Below are 22,431 nucleotides of genomic sequence, written 5' to 3' on the forward strand. Positions count from 1 at the left end.
AGGAAAAAACTTCCTGAATAGGACTCCACTTATCCTAGAATTAAGGCCAACAATTGACAAGTGGACAAGACTAAAACATTTGTGAACAGCTAAGCAACAATCAAGCAAAAAAAAAAAAAAGCCCACAGAATGGGAGAAAAGTCTTTTCTAGATATGCAGCTAATACAGGATTAATAACCAGAATATATAAAGGACTCAAAAAGCAGAGTCAAAAAATAAAAAAATAAAAAGACTCACTCAAAAAATGGAGTTGGGATATGAACAGGGAGTTCTGAAAATCAATCAGTCAATCAGTCAATCAATCATAGCTAAGTAAAACCTCAAAAGGGAACATTCATTGTCTTTAGCAATTCAGGAAATGTAAATCAAAACAATTTTAAAATTTCATCTTAACCCAGTCAGAATGGCAAAGATCAACAATATAACCCTAAGGATGCAATACTAACATAAATACCTTGATGGTAACAACAGCTATTTAAGTGGACATAGGTCCCACTCAACAATAGGGAAATCATTCCTGATACTGGAGACCTCACCAGCTACCCAGAACTACTAGTGAAGTCATGGATATTAGAGAACTTACAACTGCCACTTTATTAAACCAGATTAATCACTAACTTTTATAAATAAAATATTTGTCATTATACCTCCCCCAAATAGTGTCATTCTCATTACACATCAAGGAAAGTCCTCTTTGTGACAGAAAGAAACCAGTACATAAAACCATAACTGTTCAAAATGCCTGGTTGTGGAGCCAAGTCCCAACTGATACATCTACAACACAACTTCTGAATCTTAAGGCTCAGGGATCATTGTGGAAAAGGAGGCAGAAAGGTTGTTAAGATTCAGAGGAATAGGAAGGTTGCTCTGAGATTGTGTCTTCTAGAAAGTCAGAGAAGCTACACCCATAAAGTCTCACCAACATGGCTGCCTAAACAAGAGCTGAACACAGATAACACCAGTAGATACGCTATCATGGGAAGGAGGAAAGCTCATGGGGCTTCAATCCTAGACAAAGAACTACAGACAACTAAGGAATGATGAGAACAGAGGAAATAGTCTTCTCCCAGGAAACAGCACACCTATTGGTTATCCAATACCAAATGGTCAGCCCTGAAAACGTATAAGTAACACTATAAGGACTGAGCAAGTTGAATTTATACCTTTAGGAATATGCACACTGCACGTTTCTATGTACACATATAGACATGCATATATGTAACAACAATTGAAGAAAAAGAGGCCATAGATTTGAAAGAGAAGGCACAGAGTACATGGGAGGGATTGGAAGGAGGAAACAGAAGAGGAAAATGATAGGATTATAGTCTCAAAAAGTAGGAAAAAATTATAATAAAAATAAATAGAATAATACTTTCAAGAAGACTTAAGGAAATAGAATGACACTATAGACTACTACCATCTTCTGGTAGTTTTATAAATCATATTGAATAAAAATGGATAAATATATAATAAACTCAAGAAGACACTACAGCATGAATGAGAAAATGTAAAAAGATAAAAGTCTAAACTGATTACAGAAAAACACACAATTTGAAGATTATTGGTAAGGCCTTTTATTAAATATAAAATAAAATGAGGGGGTTAGGAAGATGACTCAGTGGGTAAAGTGTTTTCTGTGCAAGCATAAAGACTTAGAATTCAGATTTCCACAGTCCACATAAAAGCCAGTCTTAGCCACTCATATCTCGAACCCTATGGCTAAGGGTAGGGGGCAGAGACAGTCAGATCCTGAAAATCCACAACCAGCCAGTTTTGCTGGGTGCTCCAGGTTCAATGAATAATCTATCACGAAAAAGTAAAAATAAATAAGGTAGAGGGGCTGGAGAGAAGGCTCAGTGACTAAGAGCATATAGTGCTCTTCCGGAGGATGTAAGTTTAGTTCCCAGCACCCACATCAGATGACTCAAAACTGACTGTAAATTCGTTTCATTTTATCTAACTCATCTGGCCTCTGAGGATAGATGCATATACCCATACACAAATGTACATATATACACATAATTAGAAGTAAACATAAACACACATATATACCGCATATACACACATGCACACACTTACATCCATACACATCCATACACATGAATACACATAATACATTTATTTTTTACATCATTATCACATGAAGTTATGCTATTATTTAAAGCATTTACTACATATTTAAAATTACATTTCTGTAAGAATGCCAAATAATGATTAATAAAAAGCAAAAATCATCATAAAATTTATTTTACTTATATTTAAATGCATATGTCTTCAAGTATATACAAGGATGTTCAGGTGCCCACAGAATCCAAAAGATGCTATTGGATCTCCTGGAGCTGGTTACAGATGGTTGTGAGCCACCTGACATGGGTGCTGGGAACTGAACTTGGGTCCTCTGGTCGAGCAGCAAGCATTCTTAAGTCCCCATAAAATCAGTTTAATTGAAAATTTCCAAAGGTGTATCTAGCTTACACTGAATGGTAACTATGTGTCTAAGCTGATTAGTAAGCAAAACAGCAGCTGGCTGGACAGCTTTATTGAATTCATTTAAATTATTGGTAAGCTCTCTGAGAACAGCATGTTTGGAGGAGCAAGGGAAAGGGGGAAATCTATATTTATCCCAGAATAGAAAAGATGCATACATTAATTTACCTAGGATAATCTTTATTTTCAGGTGAAGGGTCTTTTTCCAACCAGCTTTCATAAAGTGTTTTACTTTCAAAACCATCATCGGGGCTGGAGATCTAGAAAAACAAACAGTGGGCATGAGGAACTGAAGCAAATGTATAACCAATTTAACTCCATCTGCACATTAGTATCAACTTCCATTGCTATCTGTATGTGCGTGCATATGTCATGTTCACTTACATGAAAATAGTATATTTTGCAGCTTATAAGAAGAACAAACAACTACCCCAGATTTGTCTTAATTTATGATGACTGTTCTTGGTAACATTGTCAATTACCTAAAAAAAGGAATTTCCTTTTTTATTGATAACATTTTAAGTAAAAGTTTTAAAATGTTTCAGGTAAAGATACTGGAGAAAATGTAGATACATTTTCTTTAATAAATTGCCTTTATCTAAACAGATAGATCCTACTTTTGCTGGAAAAAAGTCAGTAGTAGTGAGTATAATTATTTCTATTTTTTAAATTATATTTAAGCAAAGCTGGATTTTCTTAATGTGCAGAATCAGGAACCTTTATACCATGGTACAGTTACTGTGGAAATCAGTGTGGAGTTTTCTGAAAATCAAAAATAGATCTTCATATGACTCAGCTATACCACTCCTGCACATATACTCCCAAAACTAACACTAGAGACACTTGCACATTTGTGTTCATTGCTGTCCTCTTTACAATAGCTAGGAAATGGAACCAAACTAGATGTCCATCAACTGAAAAGTAGGTAATAAAAATATGTCACATTTATACAATGTAATTCTATTTAGCACCAAATAAAAATGAAATTTGTAGGAAAATGGGTAGATTGAGGATAAAATTCACTAAGTGAGGTAACTCAGACCCAGAAATCCAATACCACGTGTTCTTTATTATACATGTATCATCCCTTTTAATTGAATTTTGTATTTAACTTGGAATCTATAGAGACCAGGAAATTATAAAAGGAGTATGGGGGCTAGGGAAAAGTCCTAAAGAAGGGTGCACAGTAGAACTCATGTGTAGATGAATTTCTAAATGGTCTTATTAAATAAAAAACACAGAGCCAGATATAGGGGTGAAAGCCTGAGAGAGATCAGGGACATAGAGAAAGCCACAGCTAACCTTACCTCACCAATTTGGCAGCTTCCAAATGCAAGCAACTTCCTATCTACCCATACCTATAAGCCTTAGCTGTTCTGCCATCTGATTTGCTCTCTGTCCAGCTATATCACTTCCTCTTCCTGCCCAGCTCTGTCACTTCCTGTCTGTCTGTACAGATCTCCAAACCTCCATGGTTAACTAGTGTTGGAATTTAAGGCATATGTCACCACACCTGGCTCTGTTTCCAGTGTGGCCTTGAACTCACACAGATCCAGACAGATCCCTGCCTGCCAAGTGATAGGATTAAAGGCGTTTGCTACTGTTGCTTGACTTCTTTATTTACTTATAATGGTTGTTCCTATTCCTCTGATCTCTAGGCAAGCTTTATTTGTTAAAGCACAAATAAAATATCATCACATTTCAGCACAAATAAAATATCACCACACTCATGTGATATGAAAATGGAAAGGAGTGTGGTGGGCCACAAGAGTATATTATAGAGATTCAGCTATGTATTAAAGCTATACTTTGACTGGCCAAGGGTCATAACTAAGACAGGATCCAAAATGCAATCTCCTGAGTATGACAAGCCATTGTAATTCTAGCTTACAGCAATTGTGTTTGCAGTTGCCTTCACTGAGCCTGCATTTGACTGGGCCTATCAACAGTCAATTGTTGAAGGGAGAAAAATTTGTGGCTATTGATGTATGCAGAGAGAGGAGGATTCATTGTCTCTATTTCTGTACCTACCAGTAAGCCCAACATGCTCCAGTGGCTAGTTCCACAACCATGGTCATAAGGACAGCCCTGTTTAAACTCAGTGGGTTAAAAATCCAAAGAGACATGAATATGAGGAAAGGGAGGAAGGCTGGCAAGGTAGGAATCCGCCTCATTTTCTAGAGTCACTAACTCATCCTTGTGGCCCTGAACCATGACCAATCTTAACTGCTTCCGTGAGATGTCCTATTAGCACAGCAGTACGGTGCCCCATTTCTTGTTGAGTCGGGCAACTGCTTTTCTTTACCCTCCTGCCATCACCTTGATTATTTGACTTATTAGGCGTGGTGGTTTGAAGGCCTGCCATAAGCTCATATGTTTGAATGCTTGGTCCTCAGTTGGTGGAACTGTTTAAGGATTAAGATGTATGGGCTTGTGGGAGGAGGTGTGTCACTGGGGAAGGGCTTCAAGGTTTCAAAAGGCTATGCCATTCCTAGTTAGCTCTCTCTGTGCCTTGTGCTTACAGGTAAGGATGTAAGTTCTCAGCTACTGCTCCAATGCGGTACCTGCCTGCCTGCTGCCATGCTACCCACCATCATGGTCACAGACTCACCCTCTGAAACTGTAAGTCTCCAGTAAACTCTTCCTCCTATAAGTTTGTTTGGTCATGCTGTCTCTTCATGGAAATAGAAAAGTAACTAATACATGAAGGATGGGAGAAATTGTAGTAATCTGTGTACAGGAAGGTGAAGGAGTCACTTTAGTTCCCCAGGTCTTTGTATGACCATAGATAATAAGTATGTGTCTTTGCACAAGATGCACAAATAAGAACTTCTACTTACTGGTTCCAAAGTTCTTATCACCCTGACATCAAAGACAGGAGCCATTTTTCAAATACAGTACAGATCATAAAAACATATTCTGAAGTATTGCACCATAAAGATTCTCTTTACACTTGATTTTAGGAAAGAAACTATTGTGAGGTGTTCCAATAAAAGAACAAGGAAATAAGTTTACTCAAGAGGGTAAGGACACCAACAAGAGGGAAAATATAGCAAGCACTTTTGCTTGAAAAACAAACAAAACCTGTAAACACTAGCAGTAAACAGGCAGATAGAGCAAGATTAAAGAGATTAGAAAATAGAACCTGCATTAGAATGATACTCACCTCTTACTTTTCATTAAGGCTGTCCTTACAGCAGCAAACACTTCTACAAGTAAATGCTTTTGTTTTAAAGATTCGTTTTATTTTTATTGATGTGATTTTTGTTGTTGTTGTTGTTGTTGTTGTTGTTGTTGTGTGTGTGTGTGTGTATTCTCATGCACCATGTGTGTTCAGGTACCCAAGGAAATATAAAAGGGTGGCAGATCCCTTGAGCTGGAATTACAAGCAGTTGTAAGACAACTGATGTGGGTGATGGAAACCAAAATCAGGTCCTCTGGAAAATCTGGAAGGTCAGCTGGTGCTCTTAACCACAGATCTGTCACTTCAGCACCTCTATAAGTAAATTCTATACCAGAGGACTACTTAAATGAAGTGTACAGCTATTGGGAGTACATTATCTGATTTTACTTTGAGATTCAATGTGCTCTAGTTCTTCAGAATATTTAACACGTATAGTTAGTTTGATGTTTATAATGTTTCTGTGTAATCACCAGTTGCAGATCTCCTCCCCCTTTGCCTCTGGACTAATTACTGTTCATTCTACTCACTATGCTGACATACAGTGATTTGTCTGGTGAGGAAGACCAGTGATTTCTGCATTGCCTGATTTCTGAATTCCTTGGCTTCTTTTTAATACTTTACTTCTTAGCATCCTCACAATTATGTCACATAGTAAGCTGTATATTATAAACTTTGTTTTAGTTGCTACTATTTGAGTCACCGATGTTCTGATAGCAATTTAAAAATAAAGGTAGCTAATTAAGCCAGAAATGTGTTATCCATTCATCATAAAATGGTAAGCCAGGTGTCCTCATTTACCTCTCTTGCCACTTTATACACCAACTGGTAAAGAAGAGGAGTACAGTCAACTCGTAGAGTGTAATTGCCTGAAGAACAAAGCAAACACAAAAGTCACATTTCATGCTACTAAATGAAATCCATTTATGTTTAATTGCAACTTTCTATTTAAAATATAATGTAACAGTCTTTAATTCAAAATGCGAGAGAGAGAGAGAGAGAGAGAGAGAGAGAGAGAGAGAGAGAGAGAGAGAGAGAGAGAAGCTGCAGTGCATTGTTTAAACCAATGAAGCAATGGTGGACCCTGGTGGCTGATATGGCAGCTCCCACAGCCATCGGCCAATTTTCCTTGTAGCACCATCTCTCAGGGACAGTGTCAAAGAAAGCATTAAGACTACAGAATCATTCATTCTTTCATTTGTTTAGATCAATGTATTAGAAAACAGTATGCATGTTGCAACAGCTTCAGGGACAATAAACAAAAATGTGCCAAAAATACTGAGAGGTAAATACAATGTGTCACTCCAAAAAGCAGTTCCAATAAGTAAGTGAAATATTATTTTTATTTTTCAAGGAAATGTTTTATTAAGAAAATATTTTTGTATGAGATATTCTGCAGAATATTTCTTCTTAAATACTCCAATCAAATTTCACTAATTCCTCCACAAAATTGTGGTGAATAGTAGGGTTTTAAGTCGCAATCCAAGGCAAGCAAATATAAACCAAAGATAGAGCCATAGCTCAGTTGTGAGTCATAATGATTGATATGAATTATTTTTCCTGTGGTAAAACTAAAAACTAAGTTATTGCTGAATAGTTTTATCTAAACATAAGATTTGAGATACTAGTAAGTTAGAATTTTTAGGTCTAAGAAAATAACAAACCAAAAAAAAAAATTGTCAGGCATTCTGGTGCACTCCTGTAATCCCAGTGCTTAGCAGGTAGAAGTGGGAATTTAAGGAGTTCAAGGTCATGAACACCAACACATTTGAGGCCTTTCATGAGACTCTTAACCTAAAAGGATAGCATACTTACTAGAAATGAAATTACTAAAAATAGAATTTACTTTTTGAACACTGTATTTCAAAACAAAATAAGATGCACCTTCTATAGATGAATCTGAGTTGATGTAAGCAACGCTTCTGTCCTGGAGGATCTTTGCATTCTCCTGCAATTGAAGCCAAGCTGTTAACACTCACAGCATTTACTGCTTTGGAAATATAAACAAAGTAGCCACACTAATCTCCTGTAAAATGGGTTGCTGATGTTTATAAGTCAAATACAGTATCTGCCCATGACCACAAATTTTAAAAAATTCTGATAATTTCTTTTTTTTTTTTTTTAAGATTTATTTATTTATTGTGTATACAGTGTTCTACCAGCATGTGTCCCTGCAGGCCAGAAGAGGGCACCAGATCTCATTATAGGTGGTTGTGGGCCACCATGTGGTTGCTGGGAATTGAACTCAGGACCTCTGGAAGAACAGCCAGTGCTCTTAACCTCTGAGCCATCTCTCCAGCCCCCAAAAAATTCTGATAATTTCTTAATTGATAATAGCAATAAAAACTAAAGTAAGAAAAAGAGAACATTATGAAGCTGTATACCAAAAGCAAAAAGGCCATGAAAATATTTTCAGGTGTGATTCCTTCATTCTTTGTATCAGAATATGCTGAAGTGAGGGTCCAAAATTTGGTAGTCCTAACTAAAATCTATTAAATCTAGACTGTTCAAAGTGAGGCCTGAAACTGTTTTCTAATAGGTGTCCCTAGAGATTAGTCCTTACATCCACTGAAGTTTGAGGTCCACTAAGTGGATTCCTAAGTACAGTATAAGAGTGAGAAACATAGAATTCATTTATCTATATTTATAAAAATCTATGGAGAAGTGAAAGAATAAAATAAAGAATAACAAGCCTACTGTATGTGCTAGGGTTCTGGGCTGGAAAGCAAGCACCAGCATTCATCTAGTTCAGCTTCCTGACTGTGGATGTAACGTGATCAGCTGCTTCACAGAAATGGCATCTCTACTTTCTTGCCAAGGGGTTGTACCTTTGGTCTGTGAGTGGAATAAACCCTTTCTACCTTGAGTTGCTTTTCTCAGGCATTTTGTTCCAACAACAAGAAAAGTAACTAATGTGGCTGCCTTGATTATAGTCAACATCTCTAGTACAGCATTTGCAGGGACTCATATAAACTTGGCTGGTCTCAAACTATAGATCTTCCTGCCTCTGCCACCTGAGTGGACTAATTAAGGTGTGCATCACCATACATAACTCCTTATATGTTCTCATAGAAGTTAAATGTACTATTGAATATGACAACCTGACTTATAGAAAATTGTTGTGGAATATTATTTTAACTAGGAAAAGATGTGTTACATTTGTTTATGCTGCATTTGTTTAGCAATGTAAGGATGTGTGTTTAATTATGTAAAGATGTCTTGTATTTGTTTCACCTTGCCTGCCTAAGGTACCTGACTGGTCTAATAAAGAGCTGGGCAGCCAATAGCTAGGCAGAGAAAAGGATAGGCGAGACTGGTGGGCAGAGAGAACAAATAGGAGTAGAAATCTAGGCTTGAGTTCGCAGCCGTCCGCTCCTTAACGCCAGCGCCGCCTCTCGCTTGCAGAGCTCCAGCCGAAGGAGAAGGGGGCTAAGTAAGGAGGTGCCCATACCATGGCTCGTACAAAGCAGACTGCCGGCAAATCCACCGGTGGTAAAGCACCCAGGAAACAACTGGCTACTAAAGCCGCTCGCAAGAGTGCGCCCTCTACTGGAGGGGTGAAGAAACCTCATCGTTACAGGCCTGGTACTGTGGCACTCCGTGAAATGTTATCAGAAGTCCACTGAACTTCTGATTCGCAAGCTCCCCTTCCAGCGTCTGGTGTGAGAAATTGCTCAGGACTTCAAAACAGATCTGCGCTTCCAGAGTGCAGCTATTGGTGCTTTGCAGGAGGCAAGTGAGGCCTATCTGGTTGGCCTTTTTGAAGATACCAACCTGTGTGCTATCCATGCCAAACGTGTAACAATTATGCCAAAAGATATCCAGCTAGCACGCCGCATATGCGGAGAACGTGCTTAAGAGTCCACTATGAGGGGAAACATTTCATTCTCAAAATTTTTTTTCCTCTTCTTCCTGTTATCAGTAGTTCTGAATGTTAGATATTTTTTCCATGGGGTCAAAAGGTACCTAAGTACATGATTGCGAGTGGAAAAATAGGGGACAGAAATCAGGTATTGGCAGTTTTTCCATTTTCATTTGTGTGTGAATTTTTAATATAAATGCAAGATGTAAAGCATTAATGCAAGCAAAATGTTTCAGTGAACACATTTCAACAGTTCGACTTTATAACAATTATAAATAAACCTGTTAGAATTTTCTGGACAATGCCAGCATTTGGATTTTTTTAAAATAAGTAAATTTCTTATTGACAGAAAAAAAAAAGAAAGAAAGAAAGAAAGAAAGAGAGAAAGAAAGAAAGAAAGAAAGAAAGAAAGAAATCTAGGCTTGAGAGAGAAGAGAAGGAGAAGGAGGAGAGAAGAAGGGACTTGTCTGGGGCCAGCTAGGAAGCTGTCAGCCAGCAGACACAAGAAGCAGTGAAAGTAAGATATACAGAAGCAAGAGAAGTAAAAAGCCCGAGGCAAAAGGTAGATAACGACAAACAGGTTAATTTAAACTAAAAGAGATAGCCACAAACGAGCCTAATCTAGGCCGAGCATTCAAACTAGTAAGTCCCCATGTCATAATCTGGGAACTGGTTAGTGGCCCAAAAGAAAAAGCCTGGTACAGAAAACTAGGAAGAATGTTAAAATTATTCCTAAACCCACATGTGTATCAATGCAAATTTACTATTGTAAATCTTAGATTTCTTTTTTTTATTTTGAATTTCTGAAATGGAAGGAACAAATATATCTATGTACACATACATTATAAGAAATCACACATTCTAAAAAGAAATTACCTTGATCCATAATATTCAACCAATCTAAATTAATGTTCTATTTTCAAATTTCATATTTAGTATCAGTATCAAAATGAAACTTTACAATGTAAATGTAACCAACAAAGATAAGTGATATCAGTTAAGTAACTATTTGTTTTTGCTTCATATGATTATTTTATAGTAATGTAAGAGGAAATGATTTGGGAGGAAAGCATTTTTTAAAATATACACAGACATGCAAATTTTGCTTTAGAACACACCAGTAAAATTTATACTTACATATGACAGAGAAATGGTAGAGAGAAAGCATATCTAACTTTATGAAAATGTGTGCTCGCTTTACACATGTGAGAACTTAGACATTACCAACAGAGGAGAACTGGAAAGAAGAAAGAAGGTGCACAGGAGAGGCTCTGTAAGAGTTAAGAGCCTGTAAGAAAGAAAGAAAGACAGCACTGTGAAATAGTAAGGTAAGCTACTTTATGAAACTGATTACATTTACAAAATTGTCATTTTATATTTAACAATCAAAGCATATAACTGTAATGAAAGGTAAAAAAAAATGAACAGCTTGCAGATTCCGATTATTTTCTGAGTTTACTGATTTTGTTTTCACAATACAAATACAGAAAAATATTGGAATACTTTGGTAATAAGTAGTTTTAGCCTAAGAAGTGACTCTGCTTTGCCAAATAGATGTGAGAGTAAAAACAAATTCCATGTCTTAAATTCACTTGAGTCATTTTCGGTTAGGTAAGATAATCTATACAGTATTATAATAAGTACCTTCTCTGCCACTTACTTCAGCCCATTCAGTTGAACCCAGCAGCCCAAACTCCTCTGCATCCCAGCTGGCAAAGATGATCGTTCTCCTAGGTCTCCAGCCTGCAATCATGTTAGTGAGCATGGTTAAATACACCCACCTACAGGTACAGGAATATTAAGCAAGTCACTTTCAGTCAGCAGCTACCAGAGAATGCGTTACCTCGATTCATCAGTTTCCCAAAACTTTGGGCAATCTCTTGCAAAACTGCTGTCCCAGTGGTAGGGTCAATCCCTCCAAACACCCAGGAGTCACGATGACCTCCCAGAATGACATACCTATCTGGACAAGAATGTGTTCAAAGAGGTTCAACTTGTATACATTACAGGCATTTGTCATTTATGTATTTAAATTAAGTTTTCTCCTGCCTGAGTTTCCTCCACAGAAGACAACCAAAAGTAAAATCTTTTAGATTGGAAATATCCTTCCCCTGAATTTCAGTTTCAAATCAGCCAGAAAAATATGTTACTGACGAATTTCATCTTTTCTTAATCTTTGTTAAAAAAAAATGTCTTTAAAATTTTAGTGACTCACCAGGTTCCATGGACCCTCTGATAGTTCCAATCACATTGTAAATTCTTGTGATTTTGTTAATGTTATTAACATGCATTCTAACTTTCCTAGAATTTTGAAAAGAATAAGTTAGTTCAATTAAGCATTGTATTTAGTTTCATTTAACATTTTATTGTGAAAAATCTCAAAACTACAGAAAACTATACAATAGGACAGTGAATTCTCATATCTTTGCCATCTCAATAATTGGATTATTTAAAACACTTGCAAAGCATCATTACAATGTATTCCTATGTATTGAGGCATGTACCTTAAAATCAACTTTAAATACCAATATTTTATATTTTTCTTCATAGCTATATTACTTAGTCTTACTTTTAACTCAAAATATTCTATTAAATGCCTTAAAGTATTAGTTTTAAAATTTTATGCTCTCACTACACAGGGGCAACTGTTTGTTATGTAGTAATAACTGAAAAGATAAATTTATTGTTTGAGCATCTGTTTCTGTAAATCCCTGAACAGCCCACTGATGTTTAAATCAATAACAGATTAGACATGTGATAGTATCCCTAAAATTACACAAGAATTAAAAGGATCTATTAACCCTGCACCTGCTATGATATCATAGTATAATGTATTACTTATGTGTTTGTAGTGATACTAATGTAAACAGACATTAAGTGTAGAGCAATGCAGTATGTACAATTCATAGTGTACTTTCATTGTTCATTTAAAATGTACTCCTCCTTACTGAAAAAGAGTTTCCTCTAAGACAGATTGCCATGTTAGGCTAACAGTAGCCTCCTTCTTCCTGTTTACAGAATCTCTGGATGCCATCAAGAAGCCACATTCAGTGACTGATCAAACCAGTTAGGTATGTGTAAGTACACTCTGATGTTCCAACAATGACACTTTTCTCAAAATACATCTTCCTGTTAAGTGACACATGATTACAGTAATACTTGCTATTCATTAACTTTCATTAATGACTGTGAAAGTGGTCTATAAACATATTACTTGAAATTGATCTAAGCAATGAATTGAACTAGAAAATACCATCCTGAGTGAGGTAACCCAGATTCAGAAAGACAAACATGGTATGTACTCACTCATAAGTGGATACTAGATGTAAAGAAAAGGATAACCAGACTACAACCCACAGCTCCAGAGAAGCTAGGAAACAAAGAGTACCCTAAGAGGGATACATAAATCGCCCTGGGAATGGGAAATATAAGAGATCTCCTAAGTAAACTGGGGGTGAGGGGGGCAATGGAGGGTAGGGGATGGAGGATGGGAGCATGGGGAAATGGGGTGGTTGAGCTGGAACAGGGCAGAATGGGAGAGCAATGAGGGAGATGTATTGATAAAGGGAGACATCATGGGGATAGGGAGAAACCTGGTGCAAGGGAAGTTCACCTGGAGTCCACAAGGCCGACCTCAGCTTAGACTACTATAAGTGGTAGAGGGGGTACCTGAGGTGGCCTACCCTGGTAATCAGATTGGTGAATGCCCTAGCTGTCATTATAGAGACTTCATCCAGTAACTGATGGAAACAGATGCAAAGAGCCATGGCCAAGCACCAGGCATAACTCCAGGAAGTCCAGTCGAAGAGAGGGAAGAGCAAGAGGCATCAAGACCATGATGGGGAAACTTAAAGATACAACCAAGCCAATCTACTGGGAACTCATGAACTTTGGACTGACAGCTGTGGAGACATAGGACTGGACTGGACCCTCTGCATGGACGAGACAGTTGTGTAGCTTGTTCTGTTTGAGGGCCTCTGATGCATGAACTGGCTTTTTGGAGCCCATTGCTTATGGTTGGGACACCTTGCACAGCCTTGATGCAGGGGGAGGGGCTTGGACCTGCCTCCACTGAATGGGGGGATTTGCTGACTCCCTATGGGAGGCCATACCTTTTCAGAGGAGGGAATGGGGAGTGGGCTGGCGTAGAAGGCTGGGGGAGGGAGTGGGAGGAAGGATGAGAGGGGGATCTGTGGTTGGTATGTGGAAAGAATAAAAAATTTCTTAAAAAAAATTGACCTGCGCACTGACTGAAGAATATGATCAATTCTATTGTTAAATAAAAATTTGGAAAGCTGTGCTAAGTGCAGAACTACATACTGAAACTTCCCTGGGCCATCCATTTTGATTCTGATTTGGGCTGGACTTTAATATTCATTCATGATTTTAGCCAATTTAAAAGCAAATGTAAGCCGGGCGGTGGTGGCGCACGCCTTTAATCCCAGCACTCGGGAGGCAGAGCCAGGCGGATCTCTGTGAGTTCGAGGCCAGCCTGGGCTACCAAGTGAGTTCCAGGAGAGGCGCAAAGCTACACAGAGAAACCCTGTCTCGAAAAACCAAAAAAAAAAAAAAAAAAAAAAAAAAAGCAAATGTAAATTCAGTCAAACCCAGCCAGACTTCCTCCATCTCAAAGGCAATACACATTCTATGAATCCCCGAATGACATACATAAATATTGAGTTGCTTTTTCACAGGAACAGAAAACAAGCCTTTGTTTATTCTAGACATAGAAAGGTCTCTAACTTGTTATCATGATTATTTGATGGAAGGAAGGATTCGGCTACCAAAGCTTGTACAGTGTGAAATGCATGCAGATTTTGCTATCCTCCTAAATTTTTTCTAAATACATAATTAATCCTAATTATAATTAATACATAATTCAGCTAAAAGTTTCAAGAGCAAAAACAATCAACAAGCGAGGGTTTTTTTTTTTTTTAAAAAATGCATTAAGTAAAAATATTACTTTTGCTATTGTGAAGTAAAAACACAAAGGAGCTGGGGAAATGGTTTAATGGCGGAGCCACTGGTTTGCAAAAGCGAAAGCCTATGATCAGTTTTAGCAGGAAAACACCCTGCTGCTGCAATGCAGAAACATTTTCAGCATCTTCCCGTAATTAAGAGCTTAAAGTCTATAATTAAAAAGAAACCCAAAGTCATTGGTATTATATCACTGTATCATTAAATTAAGAAAGCTAAGTCAGGCTTAGTGTGATGGCTTTTGCCTCTAACAGCAGTACTCTGGAGCCTGAGGCAAGAGAATTTCCATGAGTATGAGGCCAGGTCAGCTACACAGTGAGAGCTGTTAAAAAAAAAAAAAGGTAAATATTGATGCAATAGATGAATGAAATTTAGAGAAAAGTCAGTAATTGTAAACATTAAACATAGGGTAGGTGCCCAGAGTCTCAATCGTTTCTCCTACATTCAAGCCTTCTCCCTTTGTACTTTCCAAGCTTTTACTTTCTTTGACTTCCTGAATTGTTTGTAGCAATTATCTGCTTTTCCTCACATCACTCCAAACACACTGTCTTCCAAATGAAGCACAGTCTAAGATCTAGGCTTAATAGAGGGGTGATTTTTGCTTATTTGATCCAGGATGAATTCCCAGGACTCGGAGTGGTACTTTGTGTACAGTTAGTTAATGTTCATCAAGTATTTGTCAAATGAACTAACTCCCTCCTATAGGGAAAAGCTGGAAAACACTCTAGCCCATTTATCACTGTCACCTTAGCTTTTGTTTCATTTCATTGTACGACTAGACTGCTTATACATCTCTGTAGAGACAGTCTGAATGAACACACAGAAGCATGACAGAAACACAAACAATTCACAGTAGAGTCATATCCAGTACACATTCATTTAAGATCCTTCCCCACTGTAAAAGCAAGCTTTCCTGCAATTATGTTCATCTCAAGACCTCTGAGTAAACTCAGAGAAATTATGAATGTATTTTCTCCATGTCTGTCTGCTTCTGCTTGTAAATTTTTTTTAAAAAAGGCCTTTATGTTGTGCAACTATGTTATCTTTCCCTCTCTCTGGAGAATATAAGAAAAACAGATAATATACCTTCTAATTGATGGAAGACTGTTGTGATTGAATTATGATAATTAAGCCCTTATATACCTCAAATTCTAAAATTCCCATAAAAATAAGAAAACTGAACTTCTTTCACTTCAAATTTTCTGAAACAAGTCAATTCTAGCAATAAAAACATATCCTGAGTATCAAAGTTCATATAGATAGGCAAATTAGCAAACAAGACTGGCTGAGCAATGTGTGTTTAATAAAATAAACATCTAACTATATCCTTTCTGATTTGTCAGCACTAACATTTCCCTTCCCTGGTCTTTCCAGTACAAACATCCTACCATGGCCCATGTTTCCACAACTACACTGTCTGCCTGCTTTTTCTCATGCCAACAGGCACATAGGGTCACTCCTTGGCAACAGTCTTGTGTTAAAACAACACTAATTAGAGCAAGTGGTGGTGGTGCCCCCCTTTAATCCTAGCACTCAGGAGGCAGAGGCAACTGGATCTCTGAGTTCGAGGCCAGCTTGGTTTACAGAGTGAGATCCAGGACAGCTGGGACTACACACAGAAACCTTGTCTTGAAAAAAAAAAAAAAAAAGGAACAGACAAAAACGATACTAATTATAATGATATATCTATTGAGAATTGTTGTACAACATGGCTTCCTCATTTTGACTCATTTATGCCATGTAGTATAGGTAAAATAACTGATGGATCCTCAATCTCTGCCCTTTTAGCTTCTATCAGCTGCCCCACCAAAAATGTCACTAGGAAAACTGGTTTAAAATTTGAGTTGAAAATGGAAGTTAAACCTTCAGTAATGTGGCAAAATACAAGAGCAACTAAAAAAATATATATATATATATTAGTAGCTCGCCTATAAACAAATGATAAATGGGCTGAGAAAGAAATCACAGAAACAATAGCCACAAGTAATATAAAATACCTTAATATAATTCTAACCAAACAAGCGAAAGACCTATATGACAAGAACTTTAAGTCCTTAAAGAAAGAAATTGAAGAAGACATCAGAAAATGGAAAGATTTCTCATGCACTTGGATAGGTAAGATGGACATAGTAAAAATGACAATCTTACCAAAGGCAATCTACAAATTCAATGCAATCCCCATCAAAATCCTAACACAATTTTTCACAGACCTCAAAATTACAATACTCAACTTCATATGGAAAAACAAAAAACCCAGGATAGCTAAAAGAATCCTGTATAATAAAGGAACTCCTGGAGGCATTACCATCCCTGACTTCAAGCTCTGCTATAGAGCTATAGTAATAAAAAAACAACTCAGTATTGGCATAAAAACAGACATGTGGATCAGTGGAATCAAATTGAAGACCCTGACAATAAATCCATACACCTGTGAATACCTGATTTTTGACAAAGAAGCAAAAATTGTACAATGGAAAAAAGAAAGCATCTTCAACAAATGGTGCTGGCATAACTGGATATCAACAGGAAGAAAAATGCAAATAGAGCCATATCTATCACCATGAACAAAAGTCCAAGTGGATCAAAGACCTCAACATACATCCAATTAAACTGATAGAAGAAAAAGTGGGAAGTGTGGTGATATTTTGTTTGTGATCTAACAAATAAAGCTTGCCTGAAGATCAGAGTGTGGAGCTAAGCCATTATTTAGCCATAGAGGCCAGGTAGTGGTGACACACATCTTTAATCCCAGCACTTGAGATCTCATGCCTTTGATTCCAGCAGTAGGGAAGTGGAGACAGGAAGCGATATGGCTGGGTGAAGAGAGGAATATAAGGTAGGAGGAGACAGGAGCTCAGTCTTTTTCAGGCTGAGGGTTTGGTAGAGGTAAGAAGTCTTTCTAGTCACTGGCTGCTCTGCTTCTCTGATCTTTCAGCTTTCACCCTGATATCCAACTCCAAGTTTTTAATTAATAAGACCAATTAGAATTCACGCTACAGGGAAGTAGCCTTGAACACATTGGCACAGGAGACCACTTCCTGAATATAACACCAGTAGCACAGACACCACTAGATCAACAATTAATAAACGGGACCTCCTGAAACTGAAAAGCTTCTGTAAGGCAAAGGACATGGTCAATAAAACAAAACAGCAACCCACAGAATGGGAAAAGATCTTCACCAACCCCACATCTAACAGAGGGCTTATCTCTAAAATATATAAAGAACTCAAGAAACTAGACATCGAAATACCAAATCATCCAATCTTAAAAATGGGGTACAGATATAAACAGAATTCTCAACAGAAGAATCTCAAATGGCTGAAAGACACTTAAGGAATTGCTCAATAGCCTTAGTCATCAGGGAAATGCAAATCAAAATGACTCTGAGATACCATGTAACACCTGTCAGAATGGCGAAGGTCAAAAATACTGATGACAACTTCTGTTGGAGAGGATGTGATGTAAGGGGACCACTCTTCCACTGCTGGTGGGAGTGCAAACTTGCATAGCCACTCTGGAAATCAGTATGGTGGTTTATCAGAAAGTTGGGAATCAGTCTACCTCAAGACCCAATGATACCCCTCTTGGGCATATACCCAAAGCATGCCTAATCATACCACAAGGACCTTGCTCAACTATGTTCATAGCAGCATTATTTGCAATTGCCAGAACCTTGAAACAACTCAGATGCCCGTCAACTGAAGGCTGGATAAAGAAAATGTGGTACATTTACACAATGGTGTATTACTCAACGGTAAAAAAAACAATGACATCATGACATTTGCAGGCAAATGGATGGAACTAGAAAAAATCATCCTGAGTGAAGTAACCCAGACCCAGAAAGACAAACACATTGTATGTACTCACTCATAAGTGAATATTAGATGTAAAGCAAATGATAACCAGGCTACAATCCACAGTACCAAAGAAGCTAGGTAAGAAGGAGGACCCTAGGAAGGGGAAATAGATAAGATATTCTGGGTAAATGTGGGGTGGGGATGCGGTAAAGGGGAGGGGATGGAGGATGGGAACATGAGGGATTGGGATGGCTGAGTTGGGGGAGGGACAAAGAGGGAGAGCAATGAAAACTATCTTGACAAAGGGGGCCATTATGGGGTTAGGGAGAAACTTGGTGGTAGGAAAACTCTCAGGAATCCACAAGGATGACCCCAGCTAAGACCTCTAGCAATAGTGGAGTGGGTGCCTGAATTGACCTTCTCCTGTAATCAGATTGGTGTCATCATAGAACTCATCCAGTAACTGATACAGAGATCAGCATTGGGCTGAGCTCCAGGAGTCCAGTTGAAGAGAGGAAGGAGGGATTATATAAGCAAGGGGTGGGGTGGGTCAAGATCATGACAGGAAACCCACAGAGACAGCTGACCCATGCTTATGGGAGGTCATGGGCTCTAGACTGACAGCTAGGGAGTCTGCATGTGACAAACCTAAGCCATCTGCATGTGGGTAACAGTTGTGTAGCTTGGTCTGTTTGTGGGGCCCCTGGTAGTGGGACCAGGATCTGTCCCTGGCATATGACCTGGCTTTTTGGAACTGATTCCCTATTGTGGGATGCCTCGCTCAGCCTTGATACAGGTGGGGTCAGCTTAGTCCTGCCTCAACTTGATATGCCATGCTTTGTTGACTCCCATGGGAGGCCTGCCCCTTCTTGAGGAGTGGATAGGGGGTGGGTAGAAAAGAGACGGGCAGAGGGAACAGGAGGAAAGGAGGGAGGAGAAACTGTGGTTGGTATGTAAAATAAATTTTAAAAAAACTTATAAAAAATTAAGCCGGGAAGTGGTGGTGCACGCCTTTAATCCCAGCACTCAGAAGCAGAGGCAGGCAGATCTCTGAGTTTGAGGGCACCCTGGGCTACAGTGAGTTCCAGGAAAGGCTCCAAAGCTACACAGAGAAACCCTGTCTCAAAATTAATTAATTAATTAATTAATAAAGTTAAATAAGTGTTCCATTGGCAAAAAAAAAAAAAGAAAGAAAATGGAAGTTAAAAAAGAAGGCTATTTGTCCCTGTGCTTTATCCGGCCCTCTGAGTGGGTGAGACAGTTGATTGGCCTGATCTGTTTGGGAGGCATCCAGGCAGTGGGACTGGGTCCTGTGCTCATTGCATGAGTCGGCTGTTTGAAACCTGGGGCCTATGCAGGATCGCTTGGCTCGGCCTGGGAGGAGGGGACTGGACCTACCTGGACTGAGTCTACCAGGTTGATCTCAGTCTGCGGGGAAGGCTTTGCCCTGGAGGAGATGGGAATGGGGGGCGGGCTGGGGGGAAGGTGAGGGAGGCGGGAAGGGGGAGAACAAGGGAATCTGTGGCTGATATGTAGAACTGAATTGTACTGCAAAATAAAAATTAAAAAAAAAAGAAGGCAACACTATAGCAATATTTCACCTAATAGTACAATGTCACCACTGAATAATTCAATAGTTAACTCTGTAAGTCCTTCTGAGTTGATATAAAATGATCAGTTGGTCACTGGTGACAAGGAAAAAAAAGAAAAGCATACTTTACCTGGCAAAACATTATCTTGACATTTTTTTTTTGTTATAACAAAACTTTTCCAGGCTATTCAAGATTCACATTACCTGGAATATTCACTTCCTGTAAAGCCAGGCCCGATATTATAACTAACATTTAGAGTTCCCTTCCAGCTTTTGTCTGGTGGAGCAGCTCCTCCCAAGTTTCTGTCAAGATTACATGAAACAACAAAAAGATTGATCTTGAGAAAATCATGAGATTGAGTGTGATACTATAAATGTTGGAACTATTTACAAAAAGGCCTAGCCTCATGGAGCTTTCATTCTGGAAAGAGTCATAGTCTAGATAAATAAGTAACATGCCACATGTTAGTTATAATGACGAAGGGAAAAAATAAAATCCAGAGGACAGATAGATGAGTGGCAACAGCCTCCTCACACATGATGTAGTGGGAAAACCGGGGAATTGAGGCTATCCGAAAGAGGGAACATTCCTGACTGTGTTAAGAAGCACCACATTTTTACAGAAACTCCTGACTCCATAGGAGGCGCCTATAAAAGGTAATTAAGTTACTCTGGTACAGACGTGTAGGAAATGAAGTTGGGAAATAGGCGACGAAGTACAGAAAACATTACCAGCAAATATTAACCCAATGTTCACTGTACTGCAGACCCTGCTCCCAGCTGGGATTCCAGAAGAAACAGCACTGTCCTCATTTTACAGTGAGGAAACTAAATCAGGAAGTAACTGGTGAAGATCACGCATCTAGTGGCTAGCGTGACTGTGTGTTTACACCAATGAAGTCTAAGTATTGGAATCTTGTCAAAGGGCTTGAATTTAAGTGGGGTTTTGGTTGTTTTGTTTTTTTTTGTTTTTGTTTTTTTTTGGTTTTGGTTTTTTGAGACAGGGTTTCTCTGTGTAGCTTTGCGCCTTTCCTGGAACTCGCTTTGGAGACCAGGCTGGCCTTGAACTCGCAGAGATCCGCCTGCCTCTGCCTCGCCTGCCTCTGCCTCCCTGCTGGGATTAAAGGCGTGCACCACCACCACCACCACCACCACCACCACCACCACCACCACCACCACCCAGCTCAGTGCTTGAATTTAATCTTTGGACAGAATTTCGTATTTGGGAATTTCATTTGAGCAGAGAAATGTTTTAGTATTATTTCTTAGTAGTTAATCTGATTGTTCTCATAAAAATAGTGTTTCTACTTCAGGGCTTATTTTGATATATGTTATTTTTAACATAATTGACTAATAGAGCAGAAAATGGACATTGTAGGGTAAGATATACTCATATGCAACCAAATGACTATACCGTAACAGTATCTCTGCATCATTGTATCCAATTGGATGTACCGGTATATTCGGAATCCCTACTCCTTCTTCAACATGAAGTCTGAAGGTGTACTCTGCAAAAATCAAGTATATAAGTGAAAACCATTGAACAATACGAGCAAGGATAATGGCATGCAGGAGTTTCTTGTAATATTAATACAGATTTGTTATATTTTACAATTAAAATAAAATTAAAGGTTACCAAAAAGTCAAACTGTTTTATTTAAACTGGACTATTTGAGTCAGTAGTAAATAAAAAAATAAATAAAATGTCATTTACATTTTAAGGCAAAAATCAAATCATAGAAATAGATTTTTAAACTAAACATTTGAAATAATTTTCTTAAACTTTTTAATATTTTATTTGCTCAAAAGATATTATAAACCACTATTATAGAAACTCCAGTAAACTGTATGCTTGGAAACTATGTCTATATATTCTAAAGTCACATATAATGGGGAAAAAAACAGAAAACTTTTGAGATCTTGAGGAATAATTACATTTATCCAAATGATAAGACAAAGTTTTCTTCAAAGGATGCTTGGAAAGTGCTGTCAGACTGATAAACTCTTGGGGCCTGGCTATCTGGCAAGAGAGATTAACATGGAACCCTTCATGCTCATATCTGGACCAACTTAAAAATGACAAGACATATGAAGCAATAATTCAAAGATTTTTTTCTTATTACTCATTTTTATAATTGCTTGTTGAAAAAAAAAGCATAACAGTGTAATTATACAAAAAAGTCAGCAACTACACTAACTTGATCGGGCAGCTATTCTTAACAGTTGGGCATACTTCAAAACAGCAGAGTTTACTTTGTTCTCAGGTATGTGGGGAACATGCATTCAATAGATTTATATTATGGTATTGTGAGCCATAAAACATGTTCCAATGAATGCAAAAATCATACAAAGTCTATTGTTTGACAATAGTGAAATTAATTATAATGGAATTAGAAATCAATATTGAAGAAAATATTTCCAAAATTCTTGAGTAGCTAAAAACCAAACAATGTGATTCTCTGCTAACACACACACACACACACACACAAAAACCCAGGTAGGCTTTCTGCAGACCTTCCCTTCTCTCTATTCCGC

General features: G+C 38.1%; 1 protein-coding gene and 1 pseudogene across 4 annotated transcripts in view; one reads left to right on the forward strand and one right to left on the reverse strand.

Annotated features, from left to right (window-relative positions):
* The window catches only part of Naalad2 (N-acetylated alpha-linked acidic dipeptidase 2), a 59,520-nt gene that overhangs the window by 13,499 nt on the left and 23,590 nt on the right, over positions 1–22,431 (reverse strand). For all 4 annotated transcript variants that reach the window (XR_009380183.1, XM_059267363.1, XM_059267362.1 and 1 more), the window contains 8 exons: positions 21,311–21,404; positions 20,101–20,199; positions 11,746–11,831; positions 11,374–11,493; positions 11,191–11,273; positions 7,553–7,616; positions 6,470–6,537; positions 2,656–2,747 (listed from right to left, as the gene is read on the reverse strand). Coding sequence is in view for 3 of the 4 variants with exons in the window: in XM_059267363.1 (XP_059123346.1) it covers positions 2,656–2,747; positions 6,470–6,537; positions 7,553–7,616; positions 11,191–11,273; positions 11,374–11,493; positions 11,746–11,831; positions 20,101–20,199; positions 21,311–21,404 (706 nt within the window). In the remaining variant the exon portion in view is untranslated. The remainder of the gene's footprint in view (positions 1–2,655; positions 2,748–6,469; positions 6,538–7,552; positions 7,617–11,190; positions 11,274–11,373; positions 11,494–11,745; positions 11,832–20,100; positions 20,200–21,310; positions 21,405–22,431) is intronic.
* Positions 9,044–9,871, forward strand: LOC131914743 (histone H3.3A-like; annotated as a pseudogene).

The sequence above is a fragment of the Peromyscus eremicus genome, chromosome 7 (assembly GCF_949786415.1).
Source record: "Peromyscus eremicus chromosome 7, PerEre_H2_v1, whole genome shotgun sequence".
NCBI lineage: Eukaryota > Metazoa > Chordata > Mammalia > Rodentia > Cricetidae > Peromyscus > Peromyscus eremicus.